The sequence below is a fragment of the Streptopelia decaocto genome, assembly GCF_964273445.1.
Source record: "Streptopelia decaocto genome assembly, chromosome: 1".
NCBI classification, from domain to species: domain Eukaryota; kingdom Metazoa; phylum Chordata; class Aves; order Columbiformes; family Columbidae; genus Streptopelia; species Streptopelia decaocto.
The window spans coordinates 81,846,327-81,869,801 of NC_138663.1; the positions used below are offsets into that span (position 1 = coordinate 81,846,327).

At 41.4% G+C, this 23,475-nt stretch overlaps 1 protein-coding gene across 8 annotated transcripts in view; it reads right to left on the bottom strand.

Moving 5' to 3' along the window:
• The window catches only part of CALD1 (caldesmon 1), a 209,818-nt gene that overhangs the window by 96,313 nt on the left and 90,030 nt on the right, over positions 1-23,475 (bottom strand). For 3 of the 8 annotated variants that reach the window (XM_082043418.1, XM_082043416.1, XM_082043412.1), the window contains exons 1-2: positions 6,575-6,740; positions 5,746-5,857 (exon numbers count right to left, since the gene is read on the bottom strand). In XM_082043418.1, the coding sequence (XP_081899544.1) occupies positions 5,746-5,816 (71 nt within the window). In that variant the 5' untranslated portion in view covers positions 5,817-5,857; positions 6,575-6,740. Of the gene's footprint in view, positions 1-5,745; positions 5,858-6,574; positions 6,746-23,475 lie in introns of those variants that run through there. The other 5 variants (XM_082043413.1, XM_082043415.1, XM_082043414.1 and 2 more) reach the window with 3 other exon arrangements.

The following is a 23,475-nucleotide window of genomic DNA, read 5'->3' on the forward strand; positions in this document are numbered from 1 at the left end:
ATAAATAATCCAGCTGTAATAACTCAGGTAGGGCTTAAACCAAAGCCCGCTGAAAATACTGGAAATCTTCCCACTGATTTCAGCCAGCTGTGGACCAGGACCTTGGGGCTTTATACAACCACTACCTCAGGTGCAGGACTCTCTGTCTCCGAGGATCAGGATAAAGCCTCAGCTTTGCCACAGACCAATCAGAGATGTAAGACATCCCATCACCAAATGGCTGGTAGGGTCTTATTTTCCCTGACCTTGCATCTGATCAGTACAAACCATATGCAAAATGTTAGTATATGGACATAGTTAACAGTGACATACTTTGTCCTGGGTTTTCTATGACAGGAGAGGCTTGTTCTCCTATACGGTTGAAGAGCTGCTGGGCCCCCAACAGTCTGAGCATGTGCAGTACATCTGACAGCCTGGGGGAAAACTGAACGAAGCCCCATATGACTGCTCTTCATTACAAACCTGGCTATACATACATACTGGGGAATGAGATGCTGGAAAGCAGCACTGCAGAGAAGGATCTGTGGGTTCTGGTCGATGCCAAGTTGACCATGACCCAACAGGGTGCCCTGGCAGCCAAGAGGGCCAACCATGTCCTGGGTGCATCAAGCACAGCATTGCCAGACGGGCAAGGGAGGTGATTGTCCCACTCTGCTCTGCACTGGTGCGGCCTCACCTGGAGCACTGTGTGCAGTTCTGGGAAACGCAGTATAGAAAGGGTATAAAGCTACTGGAGAGTGTCCAGAAGAGGACTACAAAGTTGGTGAAGTGTTTGGAGGGGAATCCATATGAGGAGCAGCTAAAGTCACTTTGTTTGTTCAGCCTGGAGGAGACTGAGGGGAGACCTCATCAAGGTCTACAGTTTCCTCTCAAGGGGAGGAGGAGTGGCAGGTGCCAAGCTCATCTCTCTGGTGACCTATGATAAAACCCGAGGAAATGTCAGGAAGATGTGCCAGAAGAGAACTAGGTTGGACATTAGGAAAAGGTTCTTCACCCAGAGGGTGGTGGAGCACTGGAACAGGCTCCCCAGGGAGGTAGTCATGGTCCCAAGCCCGAAAGTATTCACAAAGAGACTGGACAACACCCTCAGACACATTATGTGAACTGTGGAGTTGTCATATGCAGGGACAGGATTTGGACTCAATGATCTTTGTGGGTCCCTTCCAATTCAGGACGTTCTATGATTCTATATTGGCCACATGCCCCCTAGACAGGTCTGCACTGCTACTCCGGACATGCTGACAGGTCTCAAAAGATCCTAGACAAATATGAATAGTCAAAAAATTCTGGCTGGACAAAATTTCTGGGCGGGTACTGCAAGCCTATATGGGGAATCCAGGATGTGTGGGATACCTTGAAATGATAAGAGTCTAAAATGCCAAAAAACCCCACTAAAACACTAAAATACACTTTATAAGTTGGTGACCATCTATGTCTGAATTGCTACAGTACACAATGCAAGCCAAAGCACGTGCCAGGGGCGAACTGCACTGTTGGTGTTGGTGTACCACTCTCCATTATATTTGAGAAGTCCTGGCAGTCAGGTGAAGTAGGCAACTGGAAAAAGGGAAACATTGCACCCATTTTAAAAAGGGGTAGAAAGGAGAACCACAGAAGCTACCAACCTGCCAGCCTCACCTCCGTGGCTGGGAAGATCATGGAACAGATCCTCCTACAATCTATGCTAAGGCACATGGAGGACAGGGAGGTGATTTGACACAGCCAGCACAACTTCACCAAGAGCAAGTCTGCCTGACCAATCTAGTGGCCTTCTATGATAGAGTAACTACATCAGTGGACAAAAGAAGGGCTACGGATGTTGTCTGTCTGGACTTCTGTGAAGCCTTTGGCATGGTCCCTCCCAATATCCTTATCTCTAAATTGGAGAGGTATGGATTTGATTGGTGGACTGTTCAGTGGATGAGGAACTAGCTGGATGGTCACACCTAGATAGCAGTGGTTAAAGGCATAATGTCTGGATGGACACTGGTGACAAGTGGTGTCCCTCAGGGTCCATACTGGAACCAGTACTCTTTAACATCTTCCTCAATTACATAGACAGTGGGATCCCTGGAAACATTCAAGGCCAGGCTGGATAGGACTCTGAGCAACCTTATCTAGTTGAAGATGTCCCTGCTCATTGCAGGAGGGTTGGACTAGGTCCCTTCCAAGCCAAACTATTCTATGATTCTATGAAATGACAAAGCCATCCTCTCCTCAGGATCAGTCCTAAGCATATCAACGCGGAATGGCAGGGCTACACAGCACAATGAAGTATGATTTCCAACCACTTTCTATTGGAAAACAAAAACAAACAAACACACACTCACCAAAAACAATCAACCAACCAAAAAAAACCCCTAACAAACACAAAGCCTAACATCAGCCCTCAAGGATTGAACTTGCACTAAGCATTTCCAAAGATTAGACATAAGTGGCTCAACATCAGTGGCTACAGCATAAAGGACACTTGGGAAGCTAACAGCACTTGTATCCTGACCAGTCCTCACATGGCCTCTAGCACCTGAGAAAGACACAATAAGGTCAAGTCACTCTCTTTTCGGCATGTGGTGCACAAGTCTGTAGTACCACAAGGCATCTTTGCCCCTCGATCTCTCTTGGGCACAGGTATCAGGTTGGGAAGACAGGCTTTCCGTGTGCCTTTATCCCAGGAAATGGAAAAATGAGTCACTGCAGGTGGCTGAATAACAAATACTGCTGTTTGATATGGCTGCTTGCACTTCTGGATTTAGTGTTCAACTCAAAGAAGCCTAAACAGTGTTTGGGAGACCTAGCAAACATGTTATAACCTACACATAATCTTCTGTCTGTCCACCTCTGCCAGCGGAAGTGCTTATGACCAGCAGCAGTTTCTGCACAGCACGGCTACAGCCCACTGATGGGAGCATGCAGTGAAATGCCCCACACCAAAGCAGCAAGTACCAGTGCTCAGACCTGTTGGAGCATTTTCAGCCCCTATGCTGCTCTTTAGACCACACAATTCACTTGATAAAGCACCTGAAAGTGTTCAGACAGAGGGAGGTCTGCCAAGCAGAATACTGTGCGGCTTAAGATATGTACACAAACACATGGTAGTTGTATTATATTTTTAGAGGTGAAGATGGTCGTCAAATCCCTAAAAATCTGAATTGACCAAAAACAATCCAGTGTGACACACTCGTTCATTAATAGCTGCCCAAATGCTGCTGCCATGGGCTGGGAGTAAGCAGTGCAATGCAACGGAGGCAGATGCTCAGCTCGTCCCTGATGTTGCCCCTGCTAGTGCAGGTTTTGGGAGGTCCCAGCTCCCAGAGTCACATCTGAACTTGAGAATCAAGTTCTGTTATTGTCAAGGCAAACCAAAAATAAAAAAAGCCAGACTAAATTATTTTTAAGTTCTCAAGATTTTTAAAGCAGTCTTGTGACTTTTAAGGAGTCTGACTCATGATACTTGAATGCATGAAGCTGGCAGCAGTGGAGCGAGTACAGCAAGATTTAGCGTACAGCAATTTATTGCTAAGAGCCTTCAAATGTGTGGGAAAGGGCACAGAGCACTTCTGCAGCAATTTGGCAGTAAACAGGGACACAGGCCCAAGCCCCTCTCCTCCGGCTGGGCTGCCATCAAGCTCGTTTTTTCCACAAAGCTTACCACACAAAGTCCCAGCAAAGCTGCCCCACACAGAGCAAAAAAAAACATTTCCCAAAAGTAGACGTGGGTGGATGGGGAGAGGACTGTTTTCTGTGTCAGCAGCCATCACTCTCCGACCCAGACATTTGGCTTCCCTATCACGCCAAGGCAAGGGCTGCCTGGGGATGGCTCATTTGAGGGACACCAGTGAGCTGCTGGCTGCAGCTTTTGCCTCCCTGGGACTTGGGTTTCCCTGTGTGTGATCAGGGACTAGAGCTGGGGCCATGCGTAAAATTGCAGTCCACACAGTGACTTATGGATATACCTGAAGTCATGGATTTCAATCTTCCATGGCAGTGAGGGAAGAGCCCCTTCTCCCCAGCCCCTTGAGGCTGTCATTGCCTCTGAAAGCCAGCCACACCACACTGCTGATGCCCAGATCTCCCCACAGCCTCTGCACACTCACATAAGATTGTGCATGCGTTCACAGGCAAGTTCATGTGACATTTTTCCTTAGTAGAAAACACCTCCTGGACTACATCCCCAAGCACCCTTCACAGGCCACGCAGGACCTCTGTTAGCAGCAAACCCTAAAGTCTCAGCCTTTCCTTCAAAAGATTTTCTTAAAGCAGAAATACACTAGAAGTATATAAATATCATGTGCTATACTGTGCACTGGCACAGGCTCTGCAGTCCCTCCCATGCTGCCCAACAAGAACATATTGCCCCAGGCCTGCAACGAGAAGGCTGCTTAGTGCCATGGCACATTTGCTCCTCTGCCTTTTGAAAAGGTCACCAACCGGGTGACGTTTGTGATTTGCAAAGGGAGTTCTGCCACCTCATTTCTCTTTGGCCACCATACTTCAGGTAACCTTATTTATCTGCAGGCAATGTCGCTTCTTTCCAGAGCTCACAGGTTCAGCTTATAGCCTGATGAGAGCTCACATACCCAGTTCCACATGGCAACACTTTTTTCAGAAAGAAAAGCAGCCATTACATCTCATCTACCTGGGATTCCCCACCAGATATTATCAAAGTCCACCAGAGAGCCCTGCTACATAAGCGAGGCCTTATTAAAAAGCTGCAACCAGGCATTCAAAATACATTTGGTATTGCATTCTGCTGACTTCCATTTAAAACTACTCTGAAAATGTATTTCCTCCTACAGCATTCAGAACCTGAAACATCATGGTTTTGTCAGTGCATGGGAAAGACCAGAAACAAAAATGAAGTCCATATTCAAAATTAAATACAAAAATGAGAACAAAATGTGCTTAAAACTAAGTTCTACTTTTTTTAATCATTGCAGTGTTAATGAACTGAATCAAATCTTTCTATCAAAGAAGGTGTTAGGAAAATAAAGCAAGCCTGACTTTCTCCCTCCTTCCAGTGTAAATCATGAGAAATTCCATTAAAGCAAATGGAATTGTACAGGTGTAAAATGAGGTTAGTTAATTATATGTTGTTCCCAGTATTTCCGTGCTGCTTCTTTCATAAATTGACATCATCATATCCAGGTCAAGTTCTGTTCTCATTTGCACCAAAGTAAACCTGTAATCTGTAATAAATGATAGTAAATGCTACCCTTGCTGCCCACATAAAGAGGTTGCAAGTGAATAAAAAATGACAGGCACTACAAATTCAACAGCAATGGTACAGTAATGGCAGACAATTCACAGATATGCTATACTACGTGTACCAAGGGTATCTCAGCTTTCAATTGTTATCTTAAAATTTTAACTCTGTGAAAAGACAACACAATTTCTTCTGTACAACACTCAGTCATATGGCATCTGAACGTGCGTCTTCCTATCAATAATTTCATATGGCCATAGTCTACCTTCACTGTTTCTATTCATCCATATAACAAAATAACTAGAAACCAGGACATTTACAACAGCCTAGAAGGAATAGGGCACTAGACACTCCTAACTTCCGGCCTCTCCTACATTAACCAAATCTAATTCCTATTAACTAAGTATATTTTACAGCACATATGATTAGCAAGGACTCTTTGGTAAGCTATAACATACTTTGGAATTTAAGAAAGAAATCCTCAAAGCCGTTGCTAATCAAAGGCAAGCCATCGGCACCATTTTCCATATGTAACACCTCACCTCTCTGCTTCAAGTCGCATTTCCTCACGCTTTTGCCTCCTGAGCTCTCTGCGGCGTTCAAAGTCATCCATGGTGAGTGTTCAAGTGTTCAGAGCTCTGGAAAGACCCAAATCTAAAAAAGGAGATGAACACTTAGAAGAGAGAGAAAACACAATGGATGCATTTAACCAACTTAGTCCATTCAGTTTTGTTTTGCTTTCTTAACTTCACTGTAACTATTTTCTTTTTCCACCAAAAAAATTAACTTCCTCAGTATTGTTGAGATAAACAAGATTAATGAAATGCCTTGCAGGATAAACATATCCCATGCCTGCATTTAGTTTCCTAGTTAAAATTAAATCAACATGCTTTAAGTAAGGACTGTAGGCATCTGCTAGCCACAGACTAGCTATTTGAAATGTTACAGGTCTTTTCTACAAATAAAAGCAACAATTTAGCAGGATTTGAACTTAAAGCTTCCAATTTTTACTGGAAGCAGTAAAAATGCGGCACAAGAGATTTCTTATTGTCTTTAGTTGCACAGATAATTAAAAGCTTTGCAAAAATCAATCTCCGTCTGTTCATCCCCACCTCCCCCTTCAAACAAGGAAAGAGAAGAAAAAAGAGGAGAAAATAAGAGAAAAAGAAAGAAAAAAAAAGAGAAAACTAAAGAAAAGAAAAAGAGAAAAGAAGAGAAAAGTAAAACAGAAAATAGGAGAAGGAAAATAAGCCGGAGCTTTTAAATACCACCCAGGAGGAGCCAAGCTATGTATAAACCCTGCTCAAAGAAACAGAAGTAGCAATATTTTTTTTTCTGTAGTTTAATCCACGCGTTTTCCCCATGCCCTACCTTCTTCTTTATGATTTAGTCCATGAAATATTTTCCCCTTTACAGTTCTTCATATACAAAGCCTTTCCAGCCTTGGTTTATGTCCCATCAAGCCGAGTATTACAGAATTCCCCTGCAGCCCCCAAACCAAAAATGACTACCAGAAAAGGGAAAGCTGTTCTCTTTTTGTCCCTGCTTTGTTTACAGAGCTGTCAGTGGTTAGTTAAACTCTGCCTGGAATCTGGCATTTAAGGCCTGCTCTAAGATTGCTTCCTGTGCAGGGCTGGAGGCCTCAGCTTCCTCTGCAATCCTAGCATAGGCGCTGCACTCAGAGGATTCCCACCCCCCACACCCCCCCAAAAAACATTTTCCAGCCCATTAGTACAAGACCTGCCATTTACACTGCAGAGAAAGCCAGCATGCAGAGGCAGACTAAAATTCAAAAATGGCTCATGAATTGCTTTGCAGTTTAAAGGGAAACAAAGCCAAGGTGCATTTGTAAATTTTTCAAGTGCTCTGTTTGCAGATGTAGATCTGTCTTGTGGCTTTATATTCCTGCCCATCAGTGCAGCATCCAAGCACCCTCCCCATAAAATCACTGGCAATAGCAAAGCTTCCCATGACTTAAGAGAAGCTGTGGCTTTTTCTGTCCCCTTTTTTTTGATTAAAACACTGCTGAGGACAGGGGTTTCGTGAAGTTTAGTTTATTAGTTTAATTTTCCTGGGGGTGTTTTTCTTTCTGATTTGTTCCCAGATTGGGGGAATTAAAATTTTGTTGTTTCGACTTTCTTCATGTTTGGCTGGCTGGGGTTTTTTTGTGGAGGTTCAAAGGGAATGTTATTTTTGCAAATCTGATAGTGACATTACAATTGCTGCTTTTTTTTTTTCCACAATTAGATGTTATATATAAAAAGCAAGTTGTAACAAGACATTTTATCATATCTAGTGTTTGTTTACTCTTACAACCATGTACCCCTCGAAGAACACAGAACAGCAAATTTGGCATTTTCTCCCAAGAACTGTTTTCATCTCAGTCTACATGTACAGCTAGATCCTGCCCCAGTTGCTTTGCTAGAGGGCCTGTGAGTTGCTGGACTGATGTGGTTCCCCCCGCCCCGGCTGAGAGACAAGGAGCAGGAAAGGAATAATAGGTACACTATGGATAGCAAGTTTGAAGCAGCGTGCTGGGTTTCTGTGCAGAGAGGGCAGATGGTGGTGTCTGCAGGAACTAAGACTGCACCAGGCAGCAGCATTTAGTCTGTGGAGTATAGTCACCATCAGGGATATAAAAAATAAAGAGCTGACTGACACCTCTAGTGATAGAACTGAGAATCACAAAGTTTTTTTCCCCACTGTACTTCCCCAAAGCAGACATGCTTTGATGTCTGATTTATTTGCACCTTCATTACCTCTTACCCAGCCAGGTACATCCCTTTCATCACCTCTCCTGACTAAGGTACTCTCCTTCCCTCTCTGCAGCCCCAGGGTCTGTGCACCCACATTCCCCCCATCCCTTCTCCAAATGTCCCAGCTAATACCTCCACTCCTTCTCTTCCTACATGGTTCTCAACACTCTCTCTCATCTCCAAAAGCTCAAGCTCCCTTCCTCATGAGGAAAGCTGAGGAGGATAATAGTAACAACAACCCAGAACTATTTGTTCTTCCTCCCCTCTTTCCTTCCCAGGAGCCTAGGAGAGATTGCACAGTAATTGGGAGAAGCTTCCTAATGCAACAAACTTTCTCCATCTACAAGGCTACTTTCCTGTTGTTCAATGAAGTTCAGATGGATGGACGTCTTGGGAGGTTGTCTAGGGTTTATTAGAGTACAGTGTCTCCTCTCAAAGTACTGAGGTCCAGCCACTTCATGGCATTCAGATGACTTGCAAGACAAATCCTTTTTTCAAAAATAAGATGGACACTTGGGAAATGGAGGTCAGGTCAACAGTATGACCTTAGTTAGCAATGCCATATCACTTCAAGAAAATGAGCCATCAGCTTGAAGTTCCATTTGAAGAAGTCAATTATTCAGTGCTGTTCACTGTCTTCTTGTTTTGTTATCTTCTGGCCTCTAAAAACTACTAGACAATAACATCATTGATCTCTCTAAAAATGTTTCCTATTTCCACAAAAAGAAAATATAAAATCAGAGTTTCTTGGAGTGACCTTGCCTCTCAGTAGATTAAAAAATTGCTTTGTTTATAGATGAAGGTACCAATTATTACAAGTACTTTCTACAAACCATTTTTGGGAGCATGTACATTTCTATGCTTCTTTTTTTAAAATTAAAATCATTAATGAGAGAAAACATCCTGGGCCAGAACTATCACTCTACCCAGCTCCACGCCAGGGCCTGCCTTCAGAGCCAAATGCAAAAACATCTCTCTGTGTGACCTTCCCAGGTGTGCAAAGCAATTATTTTTTTTACTCTTTGACTACAACCTTAATTTCCTGTTACAGATTTCTAATAACTTAGTGTCAGACTAAAAAAGTTTCATTTGTCTGCAAAGAAGAAAACTGGAAAACTGTTTCAAATCAAAAATAATGTTTCATTTAATCTCAAAAGAAGAAAATTTTTTTTTTTTTTTTTGGTTTTCAAAGTATGCTGGAAAATGTTTTGGTATCTTTATTTTTACCTCAGAATTATTTCCAGGTGTATTTTTCACCTACTTCAACCAGAAGTCATCAATACATTTTAAAGCAGAAATATATTTATTTCTAGCAAATAGAAGGAGATGTCTGAAACTATTTGGCTAGTTGTATTCCCCTGACATCCACACACATATGCAAATTACTGGAATACAGACTACTCTTACACTGTGAAAGGGTACACAATAAAAGTTATCATTTTCCTGTTCCCACCTGAAAGCAAAACCCTCAGAAATAATACTAAAAGAATCTGAAGTGAAGTCTTGTGAGTTTTGCACCATCAGGCTCAGAAGACGTACCTATGAAATACTGCTACAAAGATCTTTGACCTTTTTGGTTTTGTTTAGGGTTTTGTTTGTTTGAGGGTTCTGTTTGTTTTGTTTGTGTTTTTGTTGTGTGGGGTTTTTTTGGCTGGTTGGTTTTGGGTGTTTTTTTGGCTGGTTGGTTGGGGTTTTTTTAATACCTCTCAGAAACTACTGAAGATAATTCTTGCTCAGGACCTCAGATTTCCCACAGACACTTATACAAGGGTCTTCTCAGGGTTCCTATCACTTTCAATGCTGAAATTCAACCTCTAGATCATGGGATGTCTGATGAACCCTGGTGGTCTTGCTGATGACATGCTGAGAAAGACTAAGATGGATAAGCAAAGTAACTTTCCTACAACATTAACTATCATTGCGACGTTACTTGAATCAGAATCATGGCAAATTATGTGCCTTGCAAATACCACCTCCCTGCAAAAACACTCTTCATTTCAAAAGTAACACCAGTCTCCCCCTCTCCTTTTAATCTCTGCACATCACATAATGACTTTGATCTTCATTTGACTATGGTTTATGGCTAAAATTTTATAAGTTTTTCATTGTCTTGCTAAAAAGTGCTTCCTTCAAGGACAGCCACATTTAATCCCTCCTGGTACAACACCCACACATGCAAATACCACTCCCCTTTATGTCTTATCCCATGAGCAAGTTTAAAATTTTGTCTTCTTTCATCTTTCATCAAGGTGGAATATCAGAAGAATGTACAGTAATTGTAAATATATGACAAAATATTTTAATACCCATTAACAAGAATATGCTCTTTGAAAGCAAATAATAAATTGGCTAGGTAGAAATAGACACACAACCCTGTATCTTTATAATTCCAGTATGGAGAGCAAAATAACCTCCTGCTCTGGCTCCAGGAAGCCTATTGTCCGCCCAGTCTAGCGCTCAGCCGCGGGAACTAGCTCATCTGGTGCTCAGCCATTCTCGTCATCTGCCCCTGTCCTTATGGGGGACTTCAATTTGCAAGATGTCAACCAGGAGTATCATACAGCTGGTATAAACAGGTCCAGAAGATTCCTAAACCATCTGGACAATAAGTTCTTTGTACAGGTACTAAGAGAACTTACCAGGAAAGGTGCCTTCCTAGGCTTGCTACTCCCTAACAGAAAGGGTCTCATGGATGATTGGTGGCTGCCTTGGCCACAGTGACCACATACCAGTCAGGTTTAAAATCTGTGCTATCAGGAGGAAAACTGACAGCAAGACCTCAATGTTGGATATGAGGTAAGCAATTTCGCAGATGACACTAAACTGGGAGGAGCCGTTGACACTCTTGAGGTCAGAGAAGCCCTGCAGAGGGATCTGAACAAATTGGAGAACTGGGCAATCACCAACCACATGAAGTTTAACAATATAAGTGTTGGATTTTGCACAGCATTGCCAAACCGGTGAGGGGGCTGATTGTCCTGCTCTGCTCTGCACTGGTGCGGCCTCACCTGGAGCACTGTGTGCAGTTCTGGGTGCCACAGGATGAAAAGGATATAAAGCTACTGGAGAGCGTCCAGAAGAGGGCCACAAAACTGGTGAAGTGTTTGGAGGTAAAGCCATATGAGAAGCCACTAAAGTCACTTGGTTTGTTCAGCCTGGAGGAGACTGAGGGGAGACCTCATGGTGGCTACAGCTTCCTCACAAGGTGAGGAGGACAGGCATGCACTGATCTCTTCTGATTACCAGTGATAGAACCTGAGGAAATGGCAGGAAATTGTGCCAGGAGAGAACTAGGTTGGACATTAGGAAAAGGTTCTTCACCCAGAAGGTGGTGCAGCACTGGAACAGGCTCCCCAGGGAGGCAGTCATGACCCCAAGCCCGAGAGCATTCAAGAAGAGACCGGACAATGCCCTCACACATGTGATGTGAACTGTGGGGCTGTCATATGCAGGGACAGGAGTTGGACTTGGTGATCCTTGTGGGTCACTTCCAACTCAGAACATTCTATGATTTTATGATTTCTAAGAGAATTCAAGTAACAAAATCAGTGCAAAACAAGGTGGTCAATGAGAAATCACAGCCCATTGTCTAGCATTCAGGGTGAACCCAGCTACTGGGCATGCTCCTGCTTCATTCTATCCAATTTACTTTGTGAGCCTTAGTCAATTTTGTGCCTCTTAGTCTTTATGTTAACTTCACCAATTATAAATTGTTCTCAATGGGAATTTGCAGAAGGCTAAAGCACAACCAGGCCTAGGTTGCAACTGTAACATTAATATTAAAAACAAAAAAAAAACAAAAAACCAAAAAAACAACAACATATCCTACAAATAGAAACGGCTGCTGCAGAGAAGATCTGAACAAAGGTGGTAAAGGAAAATTCTTTCTGAACCTTTCCTACAGAGGAGCAGTAAAGGGAAGGTTTCCATGTCCTACTACACGTTTTCTACATGCGTGCAGCTGGACCTCTGACTTTTGATCTGTCCTCATCACAGGATCAGGTAGTAACACAAGACCTAGTTATACTGTCACTCTCATTTTTTTTTTCTTGTATTTTCAATACTCCCACAAAAAGGATCAAATGTCTCATTAAAGCTTGACATAAACTGAGACTGCAAGCAGCTTTGTGAGTTGTACCACATTAATCCCAATGTCCTATATTCCTATATGTCTCCACTTCAGTTGTCACAAAGCCCTGATTTGGAGGTGCGGTCCTTTCAAATGTCAGTAAAAGACTGATTAGTGAGAAGCATGAAGAATATTTTGCTTTAGCTGGCTACATACTATGACACCACTCTATCCCTAGGACTACCATTGCCTATTTTTTCTACCTCCTCTACCTCAGAAGTGAAAATAGAACCTCTTCATTTCCCCTTTTGGAGATGACAGGAACTCAGCAAGCAGCACTCATTGTCTAACTGTGGCTTGTTTAATCTGGCATCCATGAAATACAGGTATGAGAAGCATTCTACTGCAATATCTGGGAAAATTAGAGGTCTAAATCTGTCTTCAGTCAAAACAAATAAATCTGTTTTCCATGAAATCCTGTCAGAAAATGTTTGGAAATAGTTTTTCCTGCTCTCCCTTAATCCTTCATTGGAAGCATTTGGTGCCATTCAGATCTTTCAGAAACAGGTGCAAGTTCATTTAAGTCAAAAGGTCGAATTCAACGGATATATTTGTCCTTTGTCACACCTTATGAATGCTCTTTCTTTAATCTGAGATGTTGGATATCACTGGCAATCATAAATTAACAACAGTAAAGCTTACATTTAAAGAAGCTCTTCTTTCCTACGTATATTATTTTTAATGTTCCTTTCATGTAAAACCACATCTGTAATTGCTACTGTAAACCTGGCCAAGCATTCCTGTTCACTGCAGATAATGAACTCTTGTACGTATATGTACACACACACATACTCCTATCAAGCAGCTTTTTTCCTTCCTGAACGGAATAGCTCATTTGGGACTCAATGCAAAATAAACATATTGGGTCATGTCAACACACAGTTTTATTCCAATTTAGCCTGTGCCTTGTTTCATCTGACCGTGCTTCTTAGAACTTGCAAGGAAAATTAATCAATGGCAAACCAACCAAGTGCAGTTCCTACTTAACATCAGAAGAGGTTTCTCAAAGTCCTAATTTCTGTTGTCAGAACATTTCACTTCCATGTACATGTGTATGTCCAAATCACTGACTATAAGGAGGCAGAGAATTAACTAGAATTTCAACATGCAAGTAAAAAAACCCTATCTGTTAAAATGTCTGCTTGTGGCATAAGGTACATTTTCCATTTCTTCCACAGGAGTAAAAATAGCTTATGTACACTGGTGGGGCATTTTTAAACCCAATTAACATATTAATTAACACCTCTGTGGCATCCTGGGTAAAACTATGTTGTGATTATGTAGAATAGGGCTTCCCAGCTGGTGCTCTGTAGACTACTGATGGCCCACAGAAGTGCACCATGATCCAGTCTCTTGATTCAAATAAGTGCTGAAGAGGTTTCATTCACGTGGGCTACAGCATAGGTTACTGCAGTGAGTGGTCCTTGCAGGTGCCAAGCCCTGTGTCAGCTCCTGCTGCTGTAGGCTGAACAACATTAAAGTGTTGACAGGGAGGTCTTCACAGGATGTCCCTACCACGGAGCTCACTCATTGGGTCTGCAACTAAAAGATCCACACCTTTAAATAGCTGTTCAGGTCCATCTTTCACATCTACGATCTAATTCAGCACTGGGGAAGGAGCATTAGAGGGCCGCACCATTCCAGAGGTGCTGGCAAACATGTAGCGTGTTGATGCTAACATTGCAATACACTTCTAATCAGGCAGTGGTGGGACCTACTATCTCAGAGCCAGCCAGTTGCAATGGAAAGTACCCATTTGTCTTTATTTCCTTGGGCAGGCTGAGCACAGGTACACCATTTCCACTCTTCCCACTTCCTTCCTCGTCTTTCTCCTACTGCACATCAACAAAAGGACCAGGCAGAGCTTTCTCTTGACGTTTGGATTTGCAGATATTGGTCACACCCCTGATCTGGATGACATTTGTCTATCATTTCCCATTAGCAGACAAAGGAAGAAGAAAGACGTAGCTGGAAGCTGCTGGCACAGCCACTGGTTCTCATGTTAGAAAGATTGACCCTTGACTCTCCCCTTCGAGTGTCCTCTGAAGTATTTCAAATATGCTGTCCCCAAAGATCAGAAGATACTGAAATATTACTCGTATATAGACTAGAGTTGAAACCCTAGTCCTGTTGGAATCCCTGGCAGACTTCCCAGAGACTTCGATCAGGACTGGATCCCACCCTTGCAGGTCAAATTCATCTAATATACACTACAAAAGATCAGTGAGCTTACCCTGCATGTCAGAAACTGGTGTGATCTCAGATTATGCCAATATAGTCTACTTTGTCTTCTCATACCTTTATACACACACATGTAAAGGCAGAATTTATTTTAGTCTTGCAATGTCTACTTGTGGGAAACAAATTATTTTTACTTGTATCATTATCACTGAAGAAATACTTCACTTTTGCTGAAGATGCAAAGGGCAGCTGAAAATTGCATTGCCCTTTACTACTGTTTAATCATAAGTGAAGATATCACAGGTAATGACAATGAGGCCCTGCCATGGTTTAACCCCAGCCGGCAACAAAACACCGAACAGTCCCTCACTCCGCCATGGTGGGACGGGAGAGAGTAAAAGTGAGAAAACTCATGGGCTGAAATAAATGCAGTTTAATAAGTAAAGCAAAAGCTGTGCACAGAAGCAAAGTGAAACAAGGAATTTGTTCGCTACTTCCCATGGCCAGGCAGGTGTTCAGCCATCTCCAGGACAGCAGGGCTCCATCATGCGTAACCATTACTTGGGAAGACAAATGCCATCACTCCAAACATCCCTCCTTCCTTCTTCTTGCCCCAGTTTACATACTGAGCATGATGCCACATGGTATGGAATATCCTTTTGGCAAGTTTGGGTCAGCTTTCCTGTCTGTGTCTCCTCCCAGTATTGTGTGAACTCCCCACATTCTCATTGGCAGACCACTATGAGCACTATGAGCAGCTGAAAAGTCCCTGGATGCTTAGCAACAACCAAAACGGTGTGTTATCAACATTATTCTCATACTAAATCCAAACCATAGCACTCTACCACTTACTAGGAAGAGAAACAATTCTATTTCAGCCAAAACCAGGACAGGCCCCTATCTCAAAGAACAAAGCACACTGAAATCAAAGGGATTTTGGAGTCCACAAAACAATTTGTAAAAGTGCTTAGTCCCAAAATGAGCTCTGACTTGCATTCACTTTTTCTCTGCATTCCAACACTGGCATATCATTAATTAGTTCATGGGATATCATTCACTAGGTATCCTTGTCTTTTACCTGCTTCTACCAGCAAAGATCTTCATCTTCATCATGTTAATCAAATCACAAGAATGCCCACATCATGCATTTAGTCCTCCTGCATTCTTTGTTGCAAATCTGTGCCCTGACTGTTGAAAATTGTGACACTGCCCCTGCTGTTCACCAGGACAGACAAGTAGTGACACAACTCCCATTCAGGACAGCAACTGTCTGGGAGAGTGGCAGAGCCTGACCCCAAACTGGGACTAGGTGCAGTGGCAATGCAGCTGGGGACAGAAATGTCTGCAGGAGCTGATGACCATGCATGGGGTGCTAGTCACCATGATGCTGTTAGTTCTTTCTTGATGTGCAAAGCCACAACCAGCCCATGTGATGAGGTACCACCACATGAGAGCAAAAAGGTTGCTGAGGGCTCTTGCCTAGTGAAGTTAGTCACCCAATGATGCAGGCAGGAGTGACACAAGACAGGGCAGTCTGGTGTCCATCATGACAACCAGACACTCACACTGAGAGAAGCAGTCACAGCTCCGGCATTACAGAGGGTCTGGGTTAGGTGCAGGACAGGCATCAGCCAGGGAAGATGTTGCTCTGTCCAAGTGCAGTAACATTTATTTTCAGAGAATCACAGAATGTTAGGGATTGGAAGGGACCTCGAAAGATCACCTAGTCCAATCCCCCTGCCAGAGCAGGAACACCTAGATAAGGTTACACAGGAAGGCATCCAGATAGGTTTTGAAGGTCTCCAGAGAAGGAGACAAGAACTGGCAAGGAAGCCAGCAGTAGCAGTGCATCTCTCTGCAATTGCCTCTCCACTGGAGAGAAGGGTTTCCCTGTCCAGGCAAGGAGTTTGTCAGGGTCAATAAACAGTAAGGATGGGAAGCATCTGCCTCCCTGATTCTGCTGCTCTGCTCCCATCCCTCTTATGTGATGCTCCCTCTTGTCCTACCTTTGCACCACCCTTGCTGACCTTCGTACAATATCTCAACAATACATTGTCTGAAGTTTTTTGTTTCCAAGTAGGTTTTATGAATGTTTTAGCACTCTATTCACACTCTTTCTCTGCATCTCTCAGGCCACAAATTAAAAAGCTAAGGTAACACCATTAAAAATAATGTTTGAGCAAGTCTAAGGTAAGGTTCCAACAGCAACGTTCACTCAGCCAGACTTCAAACTCCACATGTTTTCAGGAATGCATTTCAAAATACAAAACAATGATATATTGAGCTACATAGGCAGTCATAAAAAGTAATAGAAAATAATAAGAAGATACAATGTAGCCAGCTTACTGTGGTTTTGTTTTTGTATTTTCAATCCTTCCTCTTTTCCTGTTAAAACATGCAGCCCTATGATCCAGCTCTGTCTAGTGCTGACCATCATAATCTCTAATAAGCATTGAGAGGTCTCTGTTGCTTGCTCTATTGAGACAGCAAAAAGCAACAATATCAAGTTTTAGTCATTATCCCTTCATTTTTAAAGAAAAAATACTACAAAAAAAGGCCCCTAAAGTTCTTTGGCTTGCTGATCTTACTAGTTGTGCTGTAAGAGACACTAAGTATTTTGAATCCAAATAGTTCCTCAGAAGAAATGAATGATAAATTTTCAAGGTCTTGCCAGTTGCTCTTGAACTTTTAATTAATTCATCTTCCCTCCCCGTACCTGTACACTTACTTTGCACAGATATAATGCATGTCACCATGATAGATACATTGCAGCTGAACGTCTAGGTACTGAACAGCAGAGCATCAAAGAAATCTGTGGAATTCTACCAGTAATGGAACCAGTGGCAGACATTTTTTTCTACTAGGATTTTCCAGCTCACACTTTTAAAGTCATCCTTACAAATGAAATCCAGATTGTTTCCTGCCAAGTAGTTATATCAATTTACCTCTAATGGTCAGCAATTCTGCATCATTTCAGTTGAAAACTGAAGCATGAGGTCAGTGCCAGCTTCAAAGAGGTAAAGCAGGGCAACAAAAATGCAAAGCTTTTTGACAAGACAACTCCAACAAGATACTTCAAAATAGATGCCCCTCAAGGTATTTGTGATATTTGAAGTTTACACCATAGACCTCACTTTAGGCTGAGTTTATCTGAAAGCAAGGAAACACTAACACAACATGGCCAAACCAGAAGACCCACCAGTGGTGAGGCTTTGTTACAACAACAGCAAGAAAAAGATAGGCAAGATGACACACTTGCATGGTGTGCATGAGCCAGCAAAAAAACCAACGCAGCAAGATTATGATACTGCCAGCTCCCCTCATGAGACTCTCATAGAGAAGCTGTTAAATAGTCCTGACAGCAATCTGACTGGTATCTAGACATTCAGGCACAAACACTTATTGCCAGAAAACACCATGACAGCAATGCATTGATCCATCAGTAATGTTGTATGTGACAGTGCACAGCTTTGCCCTGCACAGGCAGAGCATCACCAAAACTTTCAATAGAGCCTGGCTCAGAGTCAGTTAAACAAGACAGACGAGGCCTGACACATCTGTCAGTCCTGTGCACTTAATGCTGAGAGCACAGAGACATGCCTACTTACCTAGTATTAATGTGACAAAGGGAAGTCACACTTGACCACTGCATCAGGCCAATAAATTTTACAGTTGTTCATTTTTTTAGCAACAATGCCTCAGACAATGTCTGTGTGGTCCAGAAAACAAAATATTCCATTTTCCTTCAAAAAATAAATGAAATATCTCTGTACCACTTATTATCTGCTGCCCTTCCCTATGTCCTCTTCCCTAAGGATCCAAAAGCCCTATGGCATCTCCCTCAGCCTCCTTTGATGTCATGGTAGGTCCATTCAGCTCAGAATGTGACAGAGAGCACACACATCTGGTCACAATCTAAGTTTTGGGCAACGAAAGCAAATGAAACACATTTTTCACAGTCAATCTGCAGAGTAGGTTTGTATGTGAACAAAGTGTTGGCCAAAACCAGAAATACAAAGGTGGAAGGGGAGAAACGGGAGGATAACTTCCAATCTGTTTGCAAATATTCTGTGAATAGGAAAGCAGTCTACTTTTACTAAGCAAATTGTTTTTCATAACTGTCGCCTCATCTTTAGCTATAGGCTAGCTGGAAAAAAAAAAAATTGAACTCAGCCTTCAAATCTTATGCATGCTTCAAAATGATGAAGGCAGAAATAACTGGACTTATGACTGACATGTATGTACTGAGGCCTCCTGATGGGGGATGCTTCACAACTTACCAGATCTGATGGTTCTACAGGAGTAGAAAACAACTAGAGCAACAACCTCTGCAGGAGTACCCTATTAAATATGTAGAAAAACATGTTGAGGGGAGCAACAATGGGAAAGAGGTCTGAAAAAATACCTAGAGTCTGGAAAAGATGTACAGAGAAGGATCAAACTAAAATCCCAGTTCATAATGCTTGCAAACTTACTTGGAGGATTTTTTACAATCCACACCACAGATAAAAATCCTGAAAATAGCTTGCACCCTTAAGGTGAACAAAGAAAATGAAAGCCAGATCTGAAATTCATAAATAAATATTAGTAAAACATCCAGTTTTTTTCAGTGGTTACCTGGACCAAATAAAACGTTTACAAAAACCTTGTAAATACTGGCAAGTGTCACTTCAGATATTATTAAAAGATTCCCTAACTATAAAAGACAGGTTGGTCTGTAGTTAAATGTTTTCTCCTTTGCTTTTCCAATGCTGAAAGTAATTGAAAACAGAAGACATGCTTCTTGATGTAGCCTAACTTTTTAGAAACAGAAAGTATAAATGTTATATAACTGACACTGCACTTCGAGTTTGCACTTGCTTGCACTCATGTGCGTTCATAAAAAGCCAAGTAAAAAAAAAAAGCATGAACACTTACAGACATATAAAATACATGTTCTATATACTCTAGAGCACCTATTAAGTCACACCACTTGCAAGACACCCCAAACAAAAATTCACATAAAGATGGCACCAGTTTTTCTCCTGGCAAAAGAGCATTGGCAAAGACACAAACTCATAATGTACTTATTTCAAATAAAATGGTGTCACAAATGACCTTAGAAAAACCCTACCCAATGTAAAGTGTCATGTAGGGAATACACATTATTGCAAATTCTGAAGGATGTGCACATACTTCAAAGAGGGTACATAATGGGAACAGATCTGAATTTTTACTATCTTTGCTACTGCTTTAAGCCCATATTATTTTGGAATTTACATTAAAAGGAGACAGAAATATCTTTAGAGATGACTAAGCAGTTTCTTGATTTCTATTAAGTACCAAAAAGCAGTCCTGCCAATTTATTAATATTTAGAGATTCTACAACTTAATATGAACTTCGTTCCAAGAACTACATAGGTCTCCCTAAAGTATGTGTAGCAAGAAGTCAATGCTGTGCCAGCTGGCAGATTAAACAAGCCATTAAAATAGGCTCCTACTGAATTTAAAGGATTGTTTTTCATCTTTTCCCTCTCTACTCCTCTACATCCAGATATATTATTTAGGGAATATTTTCCAGTCCCAGTAAGAAAAGTAAAAGAAATGCCCTTGGCACTTAATGAGTTTTTCTTCCAATGTGGTCGCCTGCTGCACTTGGAATTTTTTCCATTACTGTATGGCTTTCAATGGTCCCAAAATACCTCTGACTATATGAAAAGATGAGGAAAGCATGTTTTGGGTAGATATGGTTCTTCATTCAAAAGCAAGGACAATCTGGGTTGATTGATCTTATTGGATATTTTCATTCAGATCATCATTATCCCAGCATGCCACTCCACAACCCATGCCCTGAAGTCCCTTGTGCAGTAGACCAGCACTGTTTCCTGCATATTATAGTTGGGAAAAACAGAGCACACTGGGATTAAGGACAAGGACAACACCAGCCTGGAACAGGCTGGCAGAGAAGCTCATTTCTCTGCAGCCCCTGCAGGACTTCAGTGATTAAAAAAATCCAAACCAAACCAAACCAGATCAAACCAAAGCAAACCACACTACTGTGGTAAAACCCTGTGCCTTCACAGAACAGAGGCCTTCAGCATATCGTTTTTCCTTCAGAGGTTCAAATGCTTATTTGAATTTTGTTAAAGCTATTTGAACTTCATGACCTAGCAGTATTCAAAGGAAGAATTAGTTTAAAATAAACTCAGTTATTAAACCAGAGCTGGTGGCATCTCTAACAGTATAAGAGTTATATAACAGTATTTAGATAAGAATGCCCCCTATAAGAAGTTTCCAGATAAAATCTCCAAAAGATCAGAGTTATGTCTTCTCCATGTAGCTTTTTCAGACTGACTGGAACTACTGGCAGTTGAAGGAGGAGCACTAGTTTTTTAAATGCCTGGAAAATAATTTTATTAAAAATGAAATAGAAAAAAACTATCACCTAAGCCTTCCACAGTAGTTCAGTTCCTTGGTAGTAAAATGAGTTTAGTCCCATAAACTTGCTACTGAACTAGCAAACAAAAAGTCCTTAAAACCAAGTATAGGTACACAGCCAGAGGCTGAGATAGCCAGCTCTGAAGCTTGACTGTGACTCGAAGCGTCTCCTTCCGCAGGAGCAAGAAGCCCCTCCAGGGTCCCACTCAGGCCATGACTGATCCCATAGGGAGCCTGAGCCCCTAAGTCCCAGGCAGACACAGCAACTATCTTGGCCCATGCAATGACTTCAGAATTTGACTCAAACAGACTTTGATTTGCCAAAATTGTTCTGAGGGTCACAAACATTCCCTGGCCCCTTCTTCAGGGGCAGTTTCATTCTTAATTTTATAAAGCTAAAGTGTAAAAACTGTATTTTTCATGTATTCTTTGTTTCTAACACTCAGTATCTGTAAGGGGACTCCCTTGTTTGGCTAGCAGTCAGGATTCATTAGACCTTTTATGATGATTCTTTCTGGTGTGCAGGTATATGATGAATCTCAGATGTTTAAATAGCATATAACAGTGCTCCACTGACCTTACTGAGTACAACTGGAGGGAAAGAAAGGTAATTTTCCTCAAAGAAATGTTGAAAATATGTCTCTACTATAGCACAGATGCACAGGATAAAGAAACTCCAGAGGGATTAAAATATTTTAGATTAATTTGGAAGAAGGCCACATTGTTTAAAGCCTGGTTAGCTTGAGCCTTTCCAATTCCATGCCATATAAACAAACCGATTTAAACTGCAGTTGTTAGAAGGAATGTTTTAAAAAAAAAATCCCCCAAAGTCGTTGTAACTCAAATGACCTCCAGTTCTCTATTCTCTTCTAACTGCCTAAAGAACAAACATACGTACAATATATTCTAGCCAGAGCTTGTGAAGGTGCTGCATGATTCATACTGCTCGAAAATTAAGTCATTTAAGTAAAGGGATTCTGGCTCACTCAAGCAAGGTTTCTGTACTTTGAACAAGACCATTGCTTACAGACCTTTGCTTTGGGCTGGATGGAAGGAAGAAAGAAGAAAGGAAACTGAAAGGAAGAGAGGAAAGAAAGGAAAAGAGGGAAAAAGAAAATAACCTGTTTCATCAACACAACTATGTAAAGATTAACCTAATGTTCAGTGTGCCACTGGCAGAAGCAAGTTCTTAATTTTTAGTCACTTTCAAGGTCAGATTTTGCCCCTTTTACTCACACAGAATAGAATTTTTGCATTCAGAGTCTTCAAAAGAAACAAGTCTCAGAGTGTCATACTAAATAAACATAAAAAGTAAATGACTACTGATCCTTGTGAGTTAATCAAGTTGAAACGCAAAGGAATAAGAGGTTAGCCAGCCAGAGGGGCAACAGTGTGAAACACATAGTAAGTCACTTTGCATGATTAGCATCTACAAAACAGTGGTTACTTACGGTAAAGGGACTTCCCTTATCCTAAACCATAAATCCCAGAGCAACTCAAGATCAGGAATACCCTCTTATGTGCCACCTGGATGAAGAGAGTTCTCCAGCGGTGCCAGGCCTACTCGAGTTCTTGAAATGGTACTCAAGTATTTGACTGTCACTCAGTCACTGTGCAAACTCCTCTCTCCACAGAGGATGTGAAGCAGCAGGCCCAGCAGAGGACGATATATATTGTCTGCTCTCTCCCAAATACCCAAAGGAGCCAATATCATTTCAACACTGAATGTAACCATCTTGGAGAGGAATATGGCAGCTTGATTGAAGTTCTTAACAATACAAGTCAACAGTTTAGTATACAAAATGAGAAAAAATGTCATTTTCATTACAAGTAGTGTACTTTCAGAGAATAAAAAGATTAATTAAAATTCTAGGATTTGAGGGCTAGCATCCCTTCTCTTATTGAAGTTATTATGAAATGTTCTGAATAAGATACTGCAAGAGGCAATGATGGTCTGACATTATGGCTGTAAAATTCAACTGTGCTAATGGATTCTGCAGCTATCAGACATTTGATAGCACATCATTTGCTTGCTACAGTGCTACTGGTTTAAGTTTTCCATATGAACTTTTTCCGCTTGGCAGTTACTGCACATTAGCAATTAATACAGTCTCTAGCATCTCCTGCAAATTTTTACTTAGATTGCATCAATAACTAGCCCTTTGCTTTCATATTCCACCTGACAGCACAAGTGGAAGGGAAGCATTAAGATCTCTTTGGAGATACTCCAGGTTTGCAGGGATATAACCATAACCAGAAAACTGGCCAATGGGATCTTTACATCACCCCCCCAAAAAAAAAAAAAAAAATCTATTAAGAATGTAGAAGAACTTCTTGTGGTTGGGTTTTGTTCTTCAAATGTCATGTATGGATCTTTGTGTTTTGACATACCACTCTACACATTAATGGAAACAAGATGTTCTCTAGTAACTTAAACTATCATGGTAAAAAATTATAAATAAATATTTCACATAATTTCAGAAACAGATGCTAGATAGTAAAGTTCCATGTTTGCAACAGAAATGGCCAAGACTTATTTATTAGTGCTTGAAAATTTCTATTTAGTGTTTTACATTATCATCAGCAATACATAAATACCAGAACATACTAAACTTTCATTTTGAAAGGTATTTTTTTTTATTTACTGCAAGAAATTTATGAATAGAAGTTAGTATTTTCAACAATCTTAACTCTGCCCTTTCACTCTTATGCCTGCTACAGTTTTACATCCATGCCTATTTTTTTCTTTTCTGCATCTTCAGTAGGATTTGGGTTTGTTTGCACAATCA